Below are 18245 nucleotides of genomic sequence, written 5' to 3'. Positions count from 1 at the left end.
ATGCATCTCCTACATGTTTTGTTTTATTTTGTTTCTTTTCTTTGGACTGACTGGTCAAGACCAGCAGCAGAAATGTACTTATGAATTTAGAGTATGACCGAACAGATGTATAAATAGGAATGCACGACTCTGATGAGTCTTGTTAGATTGGAACAAGTTCGTAGACATTGATATTAATATGCATAAGACCATCAGAATACAACCGCTGCAAAGTTGACGTTAGGGATCCCCAAAACAGGGGCCGAGTGTATCTCCGCCACCGGTCTAGCCGTCTGCTTGTGAACAAGTGCTTGAGTGATCTCCCGGACCCGCGCTCTCTCCTTCTGGAAGAGAAACCAGGTCAAATCCGCGTTCCAGACCTGCATGGCATGGATTGAGTCGTCAACCGCTTGGATCTGGGCGCGGAGAGAGTCGCTCAGCTCCTCCTTTTCCGGCAGGTGTGCATGTGTACCGCCACCATGACTATGTCGGAAGTAGTATTCCGACCCGGCGAAGCGGGCGATCCAACCCGCCAGAAAGACACAAATCTGGTCGCCTGCCGACAGGGGGAGACGCACGTGTGTGAGCAGGGTGATAAAGAGGGATGTCAGGGCTTTCCAGAGACTGTGGTGCGGGGTGAAGGAAGACCAGGCGCTGACGCTGCCGCTGCCGGAAAGGGCTATGGCCTGAGATGAGAAAATATTCAATGTAGGCAGGAAATCAATGCCTTCTTCTTCTTCTCCAGACCCATTTCTAGGAGATCGGTGCTGATGCTGTGCTCGTCGTCCGAGCGCCTTCTCGGCATCTTGACTGACTTTCTCCCAGGCTCGACGGTACAGCCGTTCCCAACGGGGAAATTCGGCTTCCACGCGGGTCGCCATGAAGTCACCGGCTCCCTTGCATAGGGCCTCTATTGTGTTGCATGCAGATACAATCACAAAGACTTCCTCTTGGAAGCCGCTGTCGTCGGACTTTTGTGGAGTTGGTTTTGAAAGCGTAGTAGACGATTCCTTGACCATGGCTGTCATGGAGGGTGGTTCCGTTCCCTGCAAACTCGAAGGGAAGTTTATTCTGGAAGCAACAGATGGCCACACTTCATTCACAAACGGGAGGAAGCTATTTTCGTTTTGTGACAGAACAGGAATAGCCTGCAGAAGAATAGAGAGGAGCGAGCGGCGGAGATACGCAGAAGGCGAGGAGAGATGCGACGGGATAGCTCTAACAATATGGAGAAGGATGTTGTGTGCTTTGGTGAGTGGTTTCTCGGTGTCGTCCGGTTCACGAGGTGCCGGTAATGGCTCATCGGAATCGTCTTGCTTCAACAGATTTTCAAGGGAATCTTCTTCGAAACTGGGCGGGAGATTTTTCTCCTCTTCCTTCTGGGAAGACCAGGGGCGCTTCGGGTGCGAGATGTTCCCGTCGACTTCTTCAAGGTCCTCTTCGGCATACTTGAGTTGCTTCGACTTTTGCGCCGCAAGGTCTTCGGCGAGCTGAGACACTGACAATCCTTGATATCGCTTTTTATGATGATCGATGGGACCTAGTTTATCATTATTGGTGATAGAAAGTAGAGCCGGTCTTTTAGCACCCTCCTCAACTATAGCGGCCAGAGTCTTGAACATCGTCTCCACCAGCTTTGGATATCCATGATACATGTCGAGCACACCGAAGATGGAATCGACCAAGTCATCAACGTAGGGGATTAACTTTGCACCACACAGCTTGACCATCATGAATAAAACTTGAGGAGGGTAAGGGGACACATCAAAAGTATTCAGCTTGAGCGCTACCGAGTTCGTAAGATAGTCCACATTCTCAATTACCATGGTGCTTGTGTCTGGATAATTGCACGCCTTCGTCAGGACGTTTAAGCACGCCATTGCATGTTTTTGCAAGCTGGAATTGTTAGATGCAAGAAGTTGGATAGTTGGATAGAGTGCGTCCATAAGCTCTGGACGAAATGCTTCACCGAGCTGCTGTGCCTGAATTGCCACTGCTTCCAAAGCGAGCGCTGAAATCCGCCAATCCTGTGATTCATTTGGAGCTTCATTCAACAAGGGAAGAGAAATATAGTAGAGTTCCTCTGCCATATTTGCTCGAGTAGGGTCAAAAGGTGAGAGGTCAACGACGTCCGAGCATATGAAATCGTCGAACCCACTGCTCGACTGCGATCTATTTTTGAGAAAGTTCAATGCGAGCCAGTAAGTACCAAGAAGTGTGTTATCAGCAGAATGATGAACGCGAGAAATTATAGAACGTGTAATTTCATCGCCGCAGTCAGACATATTTAGCTTGGTGATCATCAGTCCAAGATCCTTGAGTGTGTCTCGCTGACTCCGGTGTTCAAGAAGTACGGGTGGAAATGCATCGGATAGCGCTTGCTGATGGAGAACTTCCAATTTGAGTGTCTGTGCCCCCTCGTAATTCAAAGGTTGAAGAGAATGCCTAGGAGAAGCAACAGCAGCGACGACACTGTCACACAATCCCGAAGCCAAAGTAGCAGTGAGAATTTCCGATCCAGACTGAGTCTGAGAGAGTATCTGGAATGTCGTTGAGATTTGCTTGATGGCCCATTGCTTGGAGGTTTCATCATTTCCCTGCATCGTCCTTGGAAATGAAGCAAGCCAGGTATGCAATGATTCTTTGAGGGAGTCGAGCACAACTGGATATGTAATGGTGAGGTGCTTCAGGGTTGAGTAAGCTTCATTAGGGGTGCCGTGCTCGTTTATGTCGGATAAAGCTACTACTGTTTCGATCGTCATTGGTAGCGAGTCTCGCAGTGTAGTTGGACACTGTTCAATAATTGTAGTGCAAAGCTCAAGAAGTGCAGCCTTCACCTCTGGTCGTTGGTGGCGGCGTGTTTGAAAGACGTTGGCCAAAGCCAACTTCACCTGGGAAGTGGTCGCCTTCAACCAAGACTCATCAAGCACTGGTCTTTCGGTTGGATCCGAGGGCTGCGCTAGCTTTTCTGGAGGTGAGGCTGCAGCCTGATCGTTGAGAACCAGATTTAGAACCCGAGTAAGTACCCGTAAGCATATCTCAATGAGACGATATGAACGTCTTATTTGAGTTGTTGGTTTGAGAGATTTTGTCAAAGCCGATATTGTTCGCGGCATAATACTAGCCAACACAACCCGATCAGTGATGCGCATGTAGAGCCCTTCAAGAGCATCTGCAGCGAAGATGCACAATTCATCGGATTTATCATCAAGGATTCCTTCCAGCAAAACGTATACAGTTTGGTCGACGACAGTTGCAGTGCCAATCTCGTGAAATATCGTCCGCTCCGCGACAGGCCCCTCCAAGACGTTGAAAATTGTAGCAAGACATTTAAACCCGGCTATAGCCAATTCTTCTGGCCGAGATTGTTCATCACCGCTCGGAGAACCGCCGATAATGAGGGTGAGAAGGATGACAAGTTGCTTTCCCATCGGAGGTGACAAGCGTTGTCGCCATCCTCTGGCCACAAGTATGGTCAGACAATCAACAGCTAATTCCAGACACCTAGCAGAGACCCTTTGTGTTTCATTGAAGATACTTGTCAGAGGAAAAAATGCGTATTCAGCCAGTTTCTCGTCAAGACAGCCGGACTCGGAGAGCTCTTTCAGAACGCGGTGAACAGGTTCGAGGGATCGAAAGACATCGTTCGACGTAGCTTGACGGCCTCGGAATCTTAAGCCAACAGCACTCAGCTCGACACAGGGCGGTTTTAACTTGTCAGAATTAGCCTTGCTCGCCAGTACAATATGCCAGAAGCGTACCTTCTTAAAAGACTGTTCCCGTAAGCTCTCCATGCTTCCAACCTACAGATTGAAGTCCACCAAGGTTGAGATCGATCCCAGATACAGTTCGTTTATATTTGCCACTTGGCAGTCAAAGAAAAGCAATTACATCTGACCGTAACATATATATTAGAAAGACTAGAGAATGGGTGCGATGCTGTAGAAGAGAAACTTGAATCCACGACTTGCTCCATAAAAGCAATCACGTTGCCCGCATTTTCTGCCAGACCAATAAAGCGGTCAGCTAGGCGGACTGCCGCTTCAGGGTAGATAGCTATCACGTGCCAGGTGCTTGTACGCGTCACGTCTCGTCGCGTAACTGCGTTGCGCCGACCGAACAGAGAGAGCTGCCTAAGATTGAGCGGCTGCTGCCTTCGCGATCGGAGGTTATGGTTGGAATTGGCGGCTGGTTTTCGCTGATATTTAAGTCTTAAGGTCGACGCTATATCGATCTTTGGCTTTTCTCAGACATATGATAGATTTCTGTTCTATTACTGTGAAATCTATGCCCGCTGTCCGCATCTCGGGTTCCACCACGCCGTCACTATATAGTCGGCAGTCCAGCAGATATCGGACGAACTGGGGCCAGTCAAAATTTAACTATTACAACACCCCTGGGAATCGGCTTTTTGGAACTCTGCTTTGCAACTCGCACCAACAAAGAACCACCGGTCCCGTTCGGAGAAGACCACTGGGATTCGGCGCTGTTTTGAATTCGCCCCCTCCGCATTACAAGATGGCAGATTCGAAGGAGAGAAAGCAATCAACTCTTGGGTATGTACGCGATTCCCAGCTGACTATCGGGTGCGTTGTTCAAGGCTCTCCATTGGTGATACTCGAATGCCAGAAGTGCTGGGATTGTACCAATTGAATGATGGTAGTATTGTAGCTTAGCTGCTGACCAACAATCCCTCGTTTACGATAGGAGATTCTTCGGTTCTGATGCTAAAGAAGCACCTAAGAAACAGACGACATTAGCCTTTTCGAGCAAGAAAGTGAAAAAGAGCACTGGCGGAGCTACCGAAGAGCGACAAACAGAAGAGGCCCCAGCTACTTCCAAGGAGAAAGCTAGAGACGACAATGCTACTGTACTAGAAACTGTGCATCCCAATGTCGAGACAAAGTCGAGAACTGCAAAGCGGGAAAACAGTGTCGATGCAGAGAGCGAAGAAGACATCAAACCGGCTCAAAAGAGGCGACGCAGAGGGTCTAAAGAAGATTTAACGACACTGAGCCAAAAGGCACCATCGCCTTCTCCAAAGAAAGCACGAAATACGGAAGCCAGCCCTAAAGCTGCGGTATCATCAACGGTGACGACAAAGAAGGCCTCGGGAGAGGAGACGCCTGTGGAGGAAGGAAACCCAAGCGATGGCCCAGATGACGCCCTTTCTGCCAGCGAAGAAGACGAAGAGGAAAAACCAGAAGTCAAGAAAAGGGAGATCGAAAAGGTACAGGCTACTCTGAAAGGAACTGGAGCGGATCCATATCCTGACTGGAAGGCTGGCGAGCCTGTTCCGTACGCTGCATTATGCACCACATTTTCTCTCATTGAAATGACTACGAAACGTTTGATCATCCTCGCTCACTGTTCTCTTTTCCTCCGACAAGTCCTTCGCCTAACGCCCGGAGACCTTCTCTCGACGGTTCAACTCATGATCAACAAACTAGCCGCAGATTACGCCGGCATCGAGCTGGGTATCGGTGAATCATTAATCATGAAGTCAATTGGCGAAAGTACGGGACGCAGTCTTGCCGTGATTAAAGCAGACCAACATGAGATCGGAGATCTGGGGTTGGTGGCAGCGAAGAGCCGATCGAACCAGCCCACTATGTTTAAACCAAAGCCATTGACAGTCCGAGGCGTTCACGACGGCCTACTTGCGATTGCCAAGGTCCAAGGTCATGGTTCTCAGGACAAGAAGGTCTCCGGTATCAAGAAGCTTCTTTCGGCCGCTGATTCCGCTACGGCAGGAAAAGGGAGCAAGGGTGTCGACATTACCCAGAACAAGGGCGGCCCCAGCGAGGCTAAGTTTATCGTGCGTTTCCTGGAAGGTAAATTGCGACTGGGATTGGCTGAGAAAACGGTACTCGTGGCTCTTGCTCAGGCTGTTGTTGCCCACGAGGCTGCAGTCAAAGGTGACAAGGCACCAAGTGCAGAAAAGCTGGCAGAGGGTGAAGCTATCTTGAAGACTGTCTACAGCGAGCTTCCTTCATACGAAGTCATTATTCCAGCTATCCTCGAGCATGGTCTATTCAATCTTCGCAATGTTTGCAAATTGCAACCTGGAATTCCTCTGAAACCCATGCTTGCGAAGCCAACCAAATCCATCACGGAAGTACTCGACCGCTTTGAGAATAAGGAGTTTACCTGTGAATATAAGTACGACGGCGAAAGGGCCCAGATCCATTATGTGGCACCTGAATCCATCAGCCAGTATCCCAACGCAGCGAGCACATTGCAAAGGGATGGTGCTGGTTTATGCGCAATCTTTTCTCGCAACTCAGAAGATCTTTCGAAGAAATATCCAGACATCCTAGCGAAGCTTTCGACATGGATTAAGAAGGATGTGCAGAGTTTTGTTTTGGATTGCGAAACAGTGGCTTGGGATACTGTCAACAAGAAGGTTCTCCCCTTCCAGCAGCTGATGACTCGAAAGCGCAAGGATGTCAAAGCCGAAGATGTCAAGGTGAAGGTCTGCGTATTCGCATTCGATCTCTTGTTTTTGAACGGAGAGGTAAGATCGTGCTTGATAAACCAGGGAAATTGTACTTTTCTCACATGTCTCTTTAGCCCACTGTCAAGAAATCCTTGCGCCAACGTCGGGAACTTTTACATCAAGCATTTCAGACTGTTGAGGGCGAATTCCAATTTGCCCAATATGGCAATACAAATGCGATTGACGAGATCCAGACTTTGTTAGATGACAGTGTGAAAGCATCATGTGAAGGATTGATGGTGAAGATGCTCGACACGGACGAGAGTGGCTACGAGCCGAGTAAGAGGAGTCGCAATTGGCTCAAGGTATGTGCTGTGTTGAGATTTGTGTTACTATTGGCCCGCTGCTAACTAGCATCCAGGTGAAGAAAGATTACCTCGCTGGAGTTGGAGATTCTCTTGACCTTGTTGTCCTGGGTGCGTACTATGGCCGCGGTAAACGTACTTCTGTCTACGGTGCCTTCCTCCTGGCTGCGTACAACACGAGCACCCAGAACTACGAGACAATCTGCAACATCGGCACGGGATTCTCTGAAGCAATGCTTGAGGAGCTCCACAAAGAACTCTCGCCCATCACCATTGATAGGCCGAAGCCGTTTTACTCGCACTCTACGGTCCCCAAAGATCAACCGGATGTGTGGTTCGAGCCGCGCTTTGTTTGGGAGGTAAAAACCGCAGATTTGACTCTCAGTCCCAGGTACAAGGCTGCAGCAGACGAATTTGTCGGAATCACGGGTGAAGGCAAGGGCGTATCGCTTCGATTCCCTCGGTTCATCAAGAAACGAGACGACAAGAAGCCAGAAGAGGCTACCACTACCCGTGCTGTTGCGGAGATGTACCGCAAGCAAGAGGCGGTGGCAAAAGAAAATGCGGGCAAGGGAGGAGTTGACGATGATTTTGAGTATTGAAGACTCCTTGTTGTTTTCTGGACCTTCCTATAGTTTGGGAATCTTTGTACAGCCCATTTAACAAACCTATTTACCTACCTGGTTGGAGTCCTTGGGTATCTTGTAGCTAATGAGGCTTCATGATTATAAGATAGATCTTAGAAACGAACGAGGCAAGATCAAAAATGGATATTTCCTAATCAATATTACAAAACTATTATAGAAGCACCAACTCGTTTCACCTCGGGTGGAGAGGGTTGCTGGCCGCTCATACAGATGATATGGAGGTGTCTAGACGGCGGGAAGAACCAGACCTACGCTCCCGTCCTGGTCATCCTATGGTCTTGTGTGGTTGATGGCGCTGGGGGCCCGGGTGCAAGGGAAACCGCCCTGGTTGACGACAAATGAGCTGGGAGATGGCGTCTCGTACCGGTATTTTGATATTATGCTGGCAAGACAGGTTGCTCGGGTATGCGCCGGAGAAGGGCATAAACGCGTGTGCATCGTACATGAAGCAGAAATAAGAATCGCCTACTAGAAGAACCTACGTAAATAGCCATGGCTTTAAAAGGATGGCAAAGATGATCAGAATGAGTGGCGATTTAGATTTATAATGCGGTGGCTAATCTGTAGCTAGAACAGAAAACACAACAGCGCAACTGACATAAAGAGTGTTGATACCAGAGTACTAGTCCAGCATAGATTAGATGCAAGTCCCAGGGATACTGGGGGGAAAGACGATCAAAACTGAAACTCAAGAACAACAGGTTCGATGAAAGAAGGTTCGATGAACGTTCACTCATCATCTTCCTCGCTCTCGCTCTCGTCCTCGCTCTCGGCGTTTTCAAGCCACTCAAGGAAGGGCTCGGCAGCCTTGCGGACCTTCTTGCTCGTAGCCAGATCGACGTACTTCTTGCTCGCCTTGGAGCCCCAGGCCTTGAGGACATCCTCGGAGATCAGGTCGTTCTGGTAGAGGCTCAGAAGAATGGCCGGGACCTGAGCAATCAGCTCGGGGTGGTCCTTGCCAGCGAAGCGCTCCACACCACCCATGAAGGCCTTCTCGTGACGCTCGGAGGTGAGCATCTTCTTGAGGAGAGGCGCGCGAGCTTCAATCTGCTTGACGATCTTCTCGTCAAAGATGGTCTGAGCGAGGACAGCCAGAGTCTTGTGCTTGCTCTCAATGCCGAATTCCTTGGCCTTCATGTAGATGTCGACATCGCTGATCTTGGCGACACCGCCCTTCTCGGCGGCAGCGCTAATGATCCAGCTTCCCAGCTGGTCGTAGGATGAAGGGCCGTCAGGCTCACCATCTTCGTCAGCGTCTTCGAGGACGAGGGAACGCTTGAGGTCATCGGGCAGATCCTTGGCACGAGCCTTGACAGCTTCCTCGGAAACATCCACGGCCCAGTTGTCATCTTCAATCTCATCTTCGGCCTCGATCTTCTGCGCGTCGGCCTTGATCCGACGGGTGAGCTCATCATCACTGCCCGCCTCCATAGCGACTTCGTCATCGCCGTTGTCGGACTGGTTGCTGTCTCCAGGGCTGGCATCCTTGTCACCGTTGGTCTTCTTTTGCTCACGGCGGGCCTTCTTGGAAGACTTGTCCTTCTTGCCGTTCTTGGGGTTATTGCGCAGAATGAAGGTGCTGAGCTTCAGGCGGGAATCGACGTCGGTGCGCTGGCCACAGGCCTTGCAGTCCAAGGTAATCTTGTCATCCTTGATATTGACATCGGTCTCGGGGTTCTTGCACTTCTTGCAAAGCACGAACTTGGAGATGAAGCCATCGAGGTAGTCCTGGAGCTTGGCAGCGTCATGGGCTCCATTAATGATCCAGCGATCGTCGGTCGGTTTGGCGTTAGCCTGGGCACCAAGCTCGAACCCGAAGTACTTGATCACGTACGCAGGGGGACGGCTGAGCGACTGGGCCACGGAGTTCAGGTTGACGACAACGGTCTTGATACCGTTGCCCTTGCCTTCGATCTTGGACAGCAGACGCTCCATCTTGTAGCGGTAGAAGGGATCGGTGACATCGCGACGAATGTTGATGGTAGCCATGATTGATGACGGTGGAAGAGTCGGGTCTTTTTTAGAGAACTAGCAAAAGAGGTTTAGGGGCGCGGCGAGGGAGGAATCCTGGACAGATCTATGTATGTCAAGAAAAGACATGCGTGGGGACTTTCGTCACGGATGGTGAGAAAGAAGGTGGTCTGGCAAGGAAGGCAACAACTCGGGAGGTCTCAACCACAGGACTTCGAGTGTATACTGCAAGGTTTCAACGGAAACGTTTGCAGCTTGAGCGGCAGGTGGTGTTCGAAATCTCTGGCGCAGGACGAATACATGAACAAGTTCTCCTCGGCTTCGATGTGGCTTTCTCTGGCGGGGTAGGAGAGAAACCAACAGATGGTTCTTCTGATGGACAAGACAACAGTTGTCAGATCCGGGTGGCGAGTGGGTGACAGACGGCCGTTTGAAAAACTGACCAGGGGAGCTCTCGAGAACGCTGAACACTGCAGCGGGGGCAGGTAGAAATTCGAGAGGATACGACGCGTTGTGAGGCGAGAGTGTCAAGAACAAGTTATACAGCAGACAGAGCTGTTGCAGGGCAGTGGGCTTGTTGTGTGTGGGTGGGGGAGGAGAAGAAAAAGATTTCTCACGCAGGCAGAGAAGGAAGAAGGAGGCAGAATTGGAACACCGGCTGCTGACTAAGCCTCCCTGCGCGTAGTCTCGGATGCTCGGACGGTGCTAGTGGTAGGCCCGAAGGCACGTGCTTTCGTGGTGTCTGTCACAGTCTGTGACTCTGTGGCAGTCTGTCGGTCATGATATTGTTTGCATGCAGCTAGCTGAGGGGTGTCGATTGGACTGCCGGTTGCTGCAGCTTGGTCAATTGACGAGAAATGGGCTGTTCAGTCTCGACATGGCGCCTTGCTGGAGGGCTGTTTACTGTTCACTGTTCACTACATACTGCGACTTCCCCACCTTCAGTAGTAGAGACAGCCCCGCATGGTTGCTGTCGGTGGTTTTCGCTCGCTGCCAGTAGTTCCTGTGTGAGGAGCAGTCGGTTGACTCGTTGAGTGCAGGGTAAGTACTACACCGTTGGAGTTTATGTTGTATTTGGGGAATCATGAATGAAAAAGGCTAATCTTTATTATTGGCCGCTGTCATCGGAACCTTGGAACTGGTGGAAGGTTTTCTACCAGGGACTCCACCTACCTGCCCAGTGCCCACAACCGTCAACGTCGGCTTGCTCACCTAATTTATTTGATACGGCTGGTCTACAAAGAAAAAAGGGCGTGATATTTCGGGAATATTCCGTAGGGGATCTTTGCGATACTCAATCGCTCTGTTAGTTTTACCCTTGTCCGTCTCAAGTGGGTTCGGCTTCGTACACCCTCTGTCTGGACCGTGGGACTGACTTCTAGATATTTAGGAACACGCCAAGATGCATCTCAACCTATCACTATACCTTGTCACAGACTCAACACCGGCCATTCTCAAGGGCCGGGATCTGTGTACAGTGGTTGAAGAAGCTCTGAAAGGAGGTCTGTGGTTCCACCTAGTTTGCTCATGGTCTGCCCGCCATGTTGAGCTAACTGACTATGAGAATAATAGGTGTGACCATTGTACAGTATAGAGACAAGAAGTGTGACACCGGGCTTATGATTGAGACCGCCAAGAAATTGCACAAAATAACCCAGGCCTATGGAGTTCCCTTGCTCATTAATGATCGAGTCGATGTGGCTCTCGCAGCTGGAGTGGAAGGTGTCCACCTTGGCCAGGATGACATGAGTATGGTTCACTGTTTCAGTGCTCGGAACTGTCGTGGAGTGCTGACCGTTAGTAGATATCACTGAGGCCAAGAAGCTTCTCCCCACGGATGCCGTTATTGGCATCACCGCTTCTTCGATTGAAGAGGCACAGAGAGCTGTGGCGGAGGGAGCTGACTATCTCGGTGTCGGGACAATGTTTGCAACGCCCACGTAAGTGATTTTAACAACCTAATAGACCATCGGCAAGATGTGCTTTGCCCGATTGGCTGAAGGTGTCTGTGGAACTGACGTCGTCTAGGAAGAAGGATACAAAATCTATCATTGGAACAGCTGGGACCAAGATAATCCTTGAAGCAATTGCCGATGCAGGTCGTCCAGTGGGCGTTGTATCCATTGGAGGGATCAATCTATCCAACGTTCAGCGAGTGCTCTACCAGTCTCAGTCGGCCAAAAAGGGGCTGGACGGCGTTGCAGTCGTCAGCGCCATTATTGCAGCAGAGGATCCCCGGGAGGCTGCGGCAAAGTTTGTGAAGCGTATCAACTCTCCTCCCTCATTTGCATCGACGGTGCAAGTTCCACGGGACAACGAAGCTGCGCTCCTGGTCCAGGAAGTGCCCGGCATTGTCCGCAAGGTTGCGACGCGGCATCCATTGGTGCACAATATGATTAACTACGTGGTAGCCAACTTTGTTGCCAATGTGGTCCTTTCAATGTATATCTATCTTTCCTTACTAATATGGCATTTGGGAATCAATACTGACAACAAATCAGTGGTGCATCGCCAATTATGTCGCCTTATGGCGACGAGGCTGCTGACTTGGCCCTCAACGACGGCGCATTGGTAATCAACATGGGCACTTTGAATAGCGATAGTGTCTCACACTACACCAAAGCAATCAAGGCGTACAACGAACGAGGAAACCCTGTGATCTACGATCCTGTCGGCGCAGCCGCTACCCAGATCCGGCGTTCGGCGGTCACGCAACTCATGTCGGTGGGATATTTCGACCTCATTAAAGGCAACGAGGGGGAGATTAGACAAGTCTCTGGAAACAGCGCTGTGAGGCAGCGAGGGGTGGATAGTGGGCCAAGCACACTGAATAGTCTCGAGAAGGCTACGCTCGCGCGCGATCTAGCCAGACGCGAGAGTACGTCTATCACTTGATCTCCTTTTCTGACTTCCCGATCTCTGACGTTGATTTCAGGGAATATTGTGCTCCTGACAGGAGCTGTCGACTATCTCAGCGATGGAGAGCGTGTCATCGCTGTAGAGAATGGACATGAATATCTTGGCCAAGTCACTGGTGTATGTCAAACAAGCATTTGCTCCGGGCCCCTGTTACTAACTGTTCCAAATAGACCGGCTGTGCCATCGGCGCCATCTCCGGGTGCTTCCTGACAGCCCACCGATCCGACAAACTGGCCGCTGTCCTTTCCGGCTTATTGATGTACGAGATTGCCGCTGAAAACGCTGCTGCCAAGGACTACGTGCGAGGGCCTGGAAGCTTTGTGCCCGCCTTCCTCGACGAACTGTACGCCATCCGCCAAGCCGCGGTCCGGAATGACGATAGCTGGCTCTCTGGCCGAGCGAAGATCCGAGAAGTTCAGGTGTAAATTCTGAGCCTACGATGCGCAAAAAACCCTGTGTAGACGTAGATATGGGATACACAGAGCATGGAAAAAATTCCGGTGGAAATTTCTCATCGGATCTTGTTTATTCTTCAGCAATGATCTATAGAAAATTTAGCCTAAGTCATTTTGCCGCGGAGGGTGGAATACGAGCTGTTCGCAGGCCGTTCGTTGGTGGACAATCTCGCCCCTCTCTTAGATAGGATAGGCCTCTTAATCAGTATTTATTCCCGGGGAAGATGCCCCCCCCCCCCCCCCTCAGTGAATAATAGTCGCAGGAACCCATATTTCGCTGATATTGAAGAAAACTTTGGTTTCCGTCTTATTTTGAATATTTCTCCTGCCAGCAACAATGTCGAGCGTCACAGAGGAAGGCTTGTATCAGCCATATGACCAGTTTATACTGTTTGGAGATTCAATCACCGAGGGGTCTTCTAGCCAGGAACTGGGGTTTGCATTCCACGCTGCATTACAAGATGGTAAGAGGTTCTTTTCTTATTCTAATACACTGGCTAAGGCTATCTTGAAACCAACCACGTGCAAGAATTGTCAAAATATCGATTGCTAACCACCTCATTCGTGTAGCGTATCGTCGCAGACTAGATGTCATCAACCGGGGTTTCTCGTGAGTACATATCATGACTATTTTATCAGAAAATTTATCTTATGAAGGCAGCGGCTATTCCACGGCTCATGCGATCAAAGTCTTTCCCAAGTTTTTCCCGCGGCCAGAGACAGCCACAGTCCGCTTCATGGTAAGTAGCCGGGAGAGATTTGTCCTGACCATGGATCAACTAGCAGAGCTATACTAACGGACTACGACAACAAGACCATCTTCTTCGGTGCCAATGATGCGTGCTTGCAGGGGAATGTCCAACACGTACCTCTCGAGGATTACAAGCGGAATCTGAGGACCATCATCGAGCACCCGGCTACTAAGGCTCAGAACCCCAAGATCATCATGCTCACTCCTCCCCCCGTGAACGAGTACCAGCTGAAGGACTTTGACGCGAGCAAGGAACAGCCTCATCCTAGCCGGACAGCGAGCCACACGAAAGAGTACGCCGATGCGGCCCGCCAACTGGCATCCGAGCTGGGGATCCCGACGGCAGACATCTGGACTGCCTTCATGACGGCTGCTGGCTGGCAGCAGGGCCAGCCCCTGACTGGTTCCACGGAGCTGCCGAACAATGACAAGCTTGCCAGTCTCCTAACCGACGGTTTGTGCCCTCTTTTCCTTAGAACAACTAGGAGTGATGCTGACGGGCCCCTTACCACCTAGGCTTGCACTTCACCCCCGCGGGATATCAAATCGTATACGATGAAGTGATGAAGACGATCCGTGCCCACTGGCCTGAGCAGACTCCTGAGAGCCTTCCCATGATCTACCCTGGATGGACTGAGGCTCCAAAATAGAGTGCCATACGAGAAAAAAAAAGTCGCCGAAATCCTACGAACTAGTACTACATAGTAGGTACACTCTGGCTAGATCTGTATATAGGCATACTTTCAATAGAGTAGAACAATAATCCAAGAGAAAAGGAATAGTAATAATACTCGAGAAATATTGTGCTAGTTTAGTTCCTGTCGAGCGACTGAGTCTGGATCTGTGCTTTCTAGTAATTTCTCCGCATTTGTTTTTAGCTAGAAGACACCGTCAACCAACTCTCTCGGGGGACTCCAAATTTCTTCTCCTTGATTTTCTTTGTCCCTACTGTCCACGACTCGATTGAGAGTAAACCCCCAGTCTTTATAACTCAGAGAGTAACCAGAGCCCTCTTCCCATTCGCCTCCGCAGCCAAATTTTTGACGTTCCTCGGCTTTTCCCCTCAACCTGCCAGCAAGACTGCGCTAAACATTGCGTCCGACACTCCAATAAATAATAGGGTTCTCCCCCCCTTCAGTCAACTGCTACTGACTCTTATACGCCTGCTTGCCTATCTTTCTGGCATCCACGAATAACTAGATAAATATTCTTTTCGCTGCCATCTCGCCACGGAAGCTTCCTTGTAACCGGCCCGTGCCTGCCTGCCTGCCTATCCAGTATCCTATCCTATCCTATCTACCTACATACCCCCTTCGGAAACCTTCAACGCTCGACCTTCTTCAAAGACTCGACGCCCGTTCGCCCCCCGTATATTATCAGAAGACGGTATTGAGAGGCTCTTATATCTACTGAAAACTTGAACACGGGACTTCGTTTGTCTGGTTTCCGTTCAGGTTGGGTGGACGGCCTGGCCGTAAGGCCGTCTAGGAGGGAGGAGAGTGTCTGCGCCACCGGGGCAAAAAGAAAAAAAAAAAACACAGAAAGGGAGCAGGGAGAACGTACCAGTATACCTCCACTAGATTTCCCCCCTGTGTCAGTCGTCTCTGTGGAGTGGTCTCGCGAGGAACAGTCTACCTGGTTTGCGGGTGTTGCTACGCTTGGATCTGGTTGTTGCTATGGATGCTCAGTATCCCTTTGCATCACGCGAGGATATTTGGCGTGTATTTGAAGAACTGAAGGAGCTTCACGCAACACAATTCGAGCAGGGAGAGCGCATTGCGCGGCTGGAACGCCGACGCGATGAGGATGCAAGGCTGAAAAGCGTCTGGGGCCCGGTGTCTCCGTTCCCAAGTTCAGTGGGAAGTACTATCAATGCGGGTGAGCTCTGACCGCAATATGTGAGATTTTCATGGTTGAAATATATAACTGATATATATATATACATACCCAGTTGCCTCAGAGCCGGTTTTTCATCACTCGGCAGACGCTTTTAGGGGGTTCGATCAAGGGCCTCATCATTCGGCAGTCAGCACGGTGGGGATCGATGTAGACGAGGAGCCAAGGCGCGGTGCCTCCCGGGCAAACAGTGTGCGGTTTGATGAGAGCGCAATACATGGTTACTATGGGCAGGCAAGTCGATCGAGCAGCGAGCTGCCTCTCAGGACAGGCAGTGGGATGGGAAGTCACCCGCTGACGGAGCGCTCGCTATCCCATCGATCGGATGGGAGGCGGAGCTCATCCGGTCACTCGCATCATTCCGCTCGAACCAATAGTCTGGGGCTTGAAACCTCGAGCCGCATGATGGGTTCCTCGGTCGGGGGTTCGCCGCTGATGCCTCCTCCTGGGCTTTTCTTACTCGGGCCTGTTCCGTGCATTATCCGGTGCTGGCTGACCACCAACTTCTCGAACGAGTCGCTGCTGTATGCTGCTGCCTGCTCCGGCTCGTACAGTTCCTCTGTGGGATACTCGATGATCCAAAGGTTCGGCTTGGAAGACTTTCTCGTCCACGAAGATGGCGTGCAATGCGTCAAGCTACCTCTCTACCTCCCTGAAGCCAGCATCCACACAACGTCCTCTCGCGCCAGCAGTCCAGCTCCCCAGGTCCCCACTGTGACTGTGCGGTTCATTGTCCGCGATCTCGATCCCAGTGACACGACGGTTCAAATCATTCTGGGAAGCGATGTTCTTCGCTCGCACAACGCTGATGTTCTATTCTCGCAAGATAAGATCATCATGGTTGACGATGACCGGAACAAGATCTCCATCCCTCTTGTACGCCCGGAGAACGAGGCTGTTTTCAAATGCCTTCACACTGCCCCGGTCTTGCCTCGCACGGAACCAGAAACCAGCCAAGAGCGAGAGGATAGCGAGCTTCATGACTCTGGGTATATCGGTCCGGGGGTAATAGGGCGGCCGCCGAACCAGTCACGATCCACATCAGCCCCATCATCGAACCGAGTGTCGATGGAGGAAAATGACGAGAACCGCCGCAAGGCAGGCCCCCTGTCATCAAGCCACGGAGACGTGGGTGACAGCCCTTACAGCCCACAGCAGACTGAGGACCTGTCCACCTCCCCAATCGATTTCGGGGTGTCTGCGCCGCACGCGAAGATCCAGGGCGCCAGTGTCTGGAGCTCTTGGCGCCGTGACTCCAAACTTGACTCTTCTGGCAGTTCGACGGGGACCTCCTCATTATCACGAGGCCGCCCCATGAAAGTCCTCCGGCCATCAAAGTCGTCAAGCCGGATATCCACCGTAGCTGCTGCTGCTGCCGCCGCCACCGCGCCGTCATCCACGACGGGCAGCACCGATTCCGCAGACACACAAATTCTGCACCACCACCACCACCAGAACGACAACACCAACAATCATCCGCCTGAAGGGCTAGTCCGCCGATCAAGCACGTCGGGGGATCTCCGGACGACGAAGCAGTGGGCCTCAAATCCGATCGGGGGTGCGTCCGCGTTCGGCTGGCTGAACACTTCGCAGCAGAGTAACCGGACAGTGACGAATCCTCGATGAAGGGAGCACTGGGAGCATTGTAGTGTACGAATTATGAATCAAAACCTATTACCCAGCCAGACACGTCTTGTAGTTCATGGCTGTAGTTTATGACTGTTATAACTAGTATAAATGTGAAGCTATTATATCTTTGCAAAAACCTCTAGCGCGGCGGTTGTCTCCTCCTTGCACTCCTTGACCAAGTTACTAATGGCCTTGAACTCGCTCCGTTTGGCATCTCCCAGCATTTCGAAGATGATGCTCTCGCTCGAGGTGACGATGGCGCCCGCGTCGCGCAGACGGGAGAGGGCCACCGCCCTCTCCTCCGGGTTCATGCTGCTCACTCCATCGACGAGGAGGTAGACTCTATGCCCGCGCGCAAGGAGATCAAGGGTTGTCTGCGTGACACAGATGTGCGTCTCTATTCCGACGATTATTGCGTCGAGCGGGAAAGAGGAGGAGGAGAAGGCAGGGAGCAAAGCGGCGATCTCGGGCGTGATCATCGAGAAAAGGGTTTTGTCGATGTTTGCCTGTACGTTCGAATGAGATAGGTACGGCTGCAGCTCGGAGACTGTGTCGCCTAGTCGAGCCCGGTTCTGGGTCGTCACGTACACGGGTATGTCGAGAGTTTGTGCTGCTTTGAGGAGTTTCTCGGAGGTTGAAACCCTTCACAATCACATTCAGTACTGCCTATCCATACTGCCTAGGTAGGACTGCGAGGCGTTACGAAAGCAAATAACGGACAGCTTGGAAAACTCATAGATGCCTGTTCTGAATCTCTCCTGGATATCACAGAGACTATCATAGGTACCTGTCAGTATTGGTTCGGATATTGTATTATGGTTGTTCTTACAACACTGCCGGATTGCCTGTATTTGTTGCCTCGGTCAGCGAGATCTAGAAGAATACCAAGGGCAGCAATAGTATTGACGGATGGGCCTTACGGATCCGGGTCGCTCTTGAGATGGTAGCCATCTAGACTGGATGTGAGTACGGCAAGAGTGTCAGCGTCTTCTTGTTGTGTCCCTCGACAAGGTGAACAATGTGCAAGAATGAGGGGGGGCGAAGAACTCGTGCGGGGAAACAAAAGGCGAAGATCTTCCGTTTGACAATCAATCCGAGGGATATAGAACTCTACGCAAGATTGATCTCTGTATTTTTGGGAGTCGCATTTTTAATTCTTGGAAGTAGAATCGTTCTGAACAGTGTTAATGAAGT

At 50.9% G+C, this 18245-nt stretch overlaps 7 protein-coding genes across 7 annotated transcripts; 4 read left to right on the top strand and 3 right to left on the bottom strand.

Moving 5' to 3' along the window:
- Positions 1-191: 191 nt before the first annotated feature.
- ASPZODRAFT_148060 (hypothetical protein) lies at positions 192-3773 on the bottom strand (the record flags this gene model as incomplete). Its single annotated transcript, XM_022725322.1, has 2 exons — positions 192-3692; positions 3741-3773. 2 exons carry the CDS (start codon positions 3771-3773, stop codon positions 192-194), a joined length of 3534 nt encoding a protein of 1177 aa, XP_022585078.1.
- Positions 3774-4162: 389 nt separating this feature from the next.
- On the top strand, positions 4163-7535 carry ASPZODRAFT_126455 (hypothetical protein). Its single transcript, XM_022721497.1, has 4 exons — positions 4163-4535; positions 4687-6496; positions 6553-6783; positions 6840-7535. The coding sequence occupies exons 1-4, from the start codon at positions 4267-4269 to the stop codon at positions 7383-7385; spliced, it is 2856 nt and encodes a 951-aa protein (XP_022585077.1). The 5' UTR covers positions 4163-4266; the 3' UTR covers positions 7386-7535.
- Positions 7536-7928: 393 nt separating this feature from the next.
- ASPZODRAFT_208942 (hypothetical protein) lies at positions 7929-9872 on the bottom strand. Its single transcript, XM_022727693.1, has 3 exons — positions 9845-9872; positions 9531-9773; positions 7929-9470 (listed from the first exon to the last, which is right to left on the bottom strand). Exon 3 carries the CDS (start codon positions 9417-9419, stop codon positions 8160-8162), a length of 1260 nt encoding a protein of 419 aa, XP_022585076.1. The 5' UTR covers positions 9420-9470; positions 9531-9773; positions 9845-9872; the 3' UTR covers positions 7929-8159.
- A 756-nt stretch (positions 9873-10628) lies between these two features.
- ASPZODRAFT_126451 (hypothetical protein) lies at positions 10629-12971 on the top strand. The gene is made up of 8 exons (XM_022721496.1): positions 10629-10732; positions 10792-10903; positions 10974-11150; positions 11206-11341; positions 11430-11843; positions 11903-12279; positions 12337-12437; positions 12491-12971. Exons 2-8 carry the CDS (start codon positions 10804-10806, stop codon positions 12743-12745), a joined length of 1560 nt encoding a protein of 519 aa, XP_022585075.1. The 5' UTR covers positions 10629-10732; positions 10792-10803; the 3' UTR covers positions 12746-12971.
- A 52-nt stretch (positions 12972-13023) lies between these two features.
- Positions 13024-14347, top strand: ASPZODRAFT_126449 (hypothetical protein). The gene is made up of 5 exons (XM_022721495.1): positions 13024-13239; positions 13346-13385; positions 13437-13515; positions 13590-13980; positions 14043-14347. Exons 1-5 carry the CDS (start codon positions 13113-13115, stop codon positions 14174-14176), a joined length of 771 nt encoding a protein of 256 aa, XP_022585074.1. The 5' UTR covers positions 13024-13112; the 3' UTR covers positions 14177-14347.
- Positions 14348-15202: 855 nt separating this feature from the next.
- ASPZODRAFT_148052 (hypothetical protein) lies at positions 15203-17048 on the top strand (the record flags this gene model as incomplete). The annotated part of the gene is made up of 2 exons (XM_022725321.1): positions 15203-15404; positions 15487-17048. 2 exons carry the CDS (start codon positions 15203-15205, stop codon positions 17046-17048), a joined length of 1764 nt encoding a protein of 587 aa, XP_022585073.1.
- A 122-nt stretch (positions 17049-17170) lies between these two features.
- Positions 17171-18002, bottom strand: ASPZODRAFT_11429 (hypothetical protein; the record flags this gene model as incomplete). The annotated part of the gene is made up of 4 exons (XM_022721083.1): positions 17171-17693; positions 17772-17825; positions 17881-17896; positions 17972-18002. The coding sequence occupies 4 exons, from the start codon at positions 18000-18002 to the stop codon at positions 17171-17173; spliced, it is 624 nt and encodes a 207-aa protein (XP_022585072.1).
- Positions 18003-18245: the final 243 nt, after the last annotated feature.

Source organism: Penicilliopsis zonata, assembly GCF_001890105.1.
Source record: "Penicilliopsis zonata CBS 506.65 unplaced genomic scaffold ASPZOscaffold_1, whole genome shotgun sequence".
Lineage (NCBI taxonomy): Eukaryota > Fungi > Ascomycota > Eurotiomycetes > Eurotiales > Aspergillaceae > Penicilliopsis > Penicilliopsis zonata.
Note: the sequence above shows the minus strand (reverse complement) of the source record. Positions and strands in the feature narration are given on the sequence as shown.

Excerpts from the sequence above, each read along its gene's own strand:
- ASPZODRAFT_126455 (XM_022721497.1), top strand. The coding sequence starts at position 4,267 with ATGCCCGCTGTCCGCATCTCGGGTTCCACCACGCCGTCACTATATAGT. Across the intron at positions 4,536-4,686 it reads AGAAAGCAATCAACTCTTGG|GAGATTCTTCGGTTCTGATG; the intron begins GTATGTACGCGA and ends CGTTTACGATAG. Across the intron at positions 6,497-6,552 it reads TCTTGTTTTTGAACGGAGAG|CCCACTGTCAAGAAATCCTT; the intron begins GTAAGATCGTGC and ends ATGTCTCTTTAG.
- ASPZODRAFT_208942 (XM_022727693.1), bottom strand. The coding sequence starts at position 9,419 with ATGGCTACCATCAACATTCGTCGCGATGTCACCGATCCCTTCTACCGC.
- ASPZODRAFT_126451 (XM_022721496.1), top strand. The coding sequence starts at position 10,804 with ATGCATCTCAACCTATCACTATACCTTGTCACAGACTCAACACCGGCC. Across the intron at positions 11,151-11,205 it reads CCTTGGCCAGGATGACATGA|ATATCACTGAGGCCAAGAAG; the intron begins GTATGGTTCACT and ends GACCGTTAGTAG. Across the intron at positions 11,844-11,902 it reads GCCAATGTGGTCCTTTCAAT|TGGTGCATCGCCAATTATGT; the intron begins GTATATCTATCT and ends ACAACAAATCAG.
- ASPZODRAFT_126449 (XM_022721495.1), top strand. The coding sequence starts at position 13,113 with ATGTCGAGCGTCACAGAGGAAGGCTTGTATCAGCCATATGACCAGTTT. Across the intron at positions 13,240-13,345 it reads CCACGCTGCATTACAAGATG|CGTATCGTCGCAGACTAGAT; the intron begins GTAAGAGGTTCT and ends TCATTCGTGTAG. Across the intron at positions 13,386-13,436 it reads GTCATCAACCGGGGTTTCTC|CGGCTATTCCACGGCTCATG; the intron begins GTGAGTACATAT and ends TTATGAAGGCAG.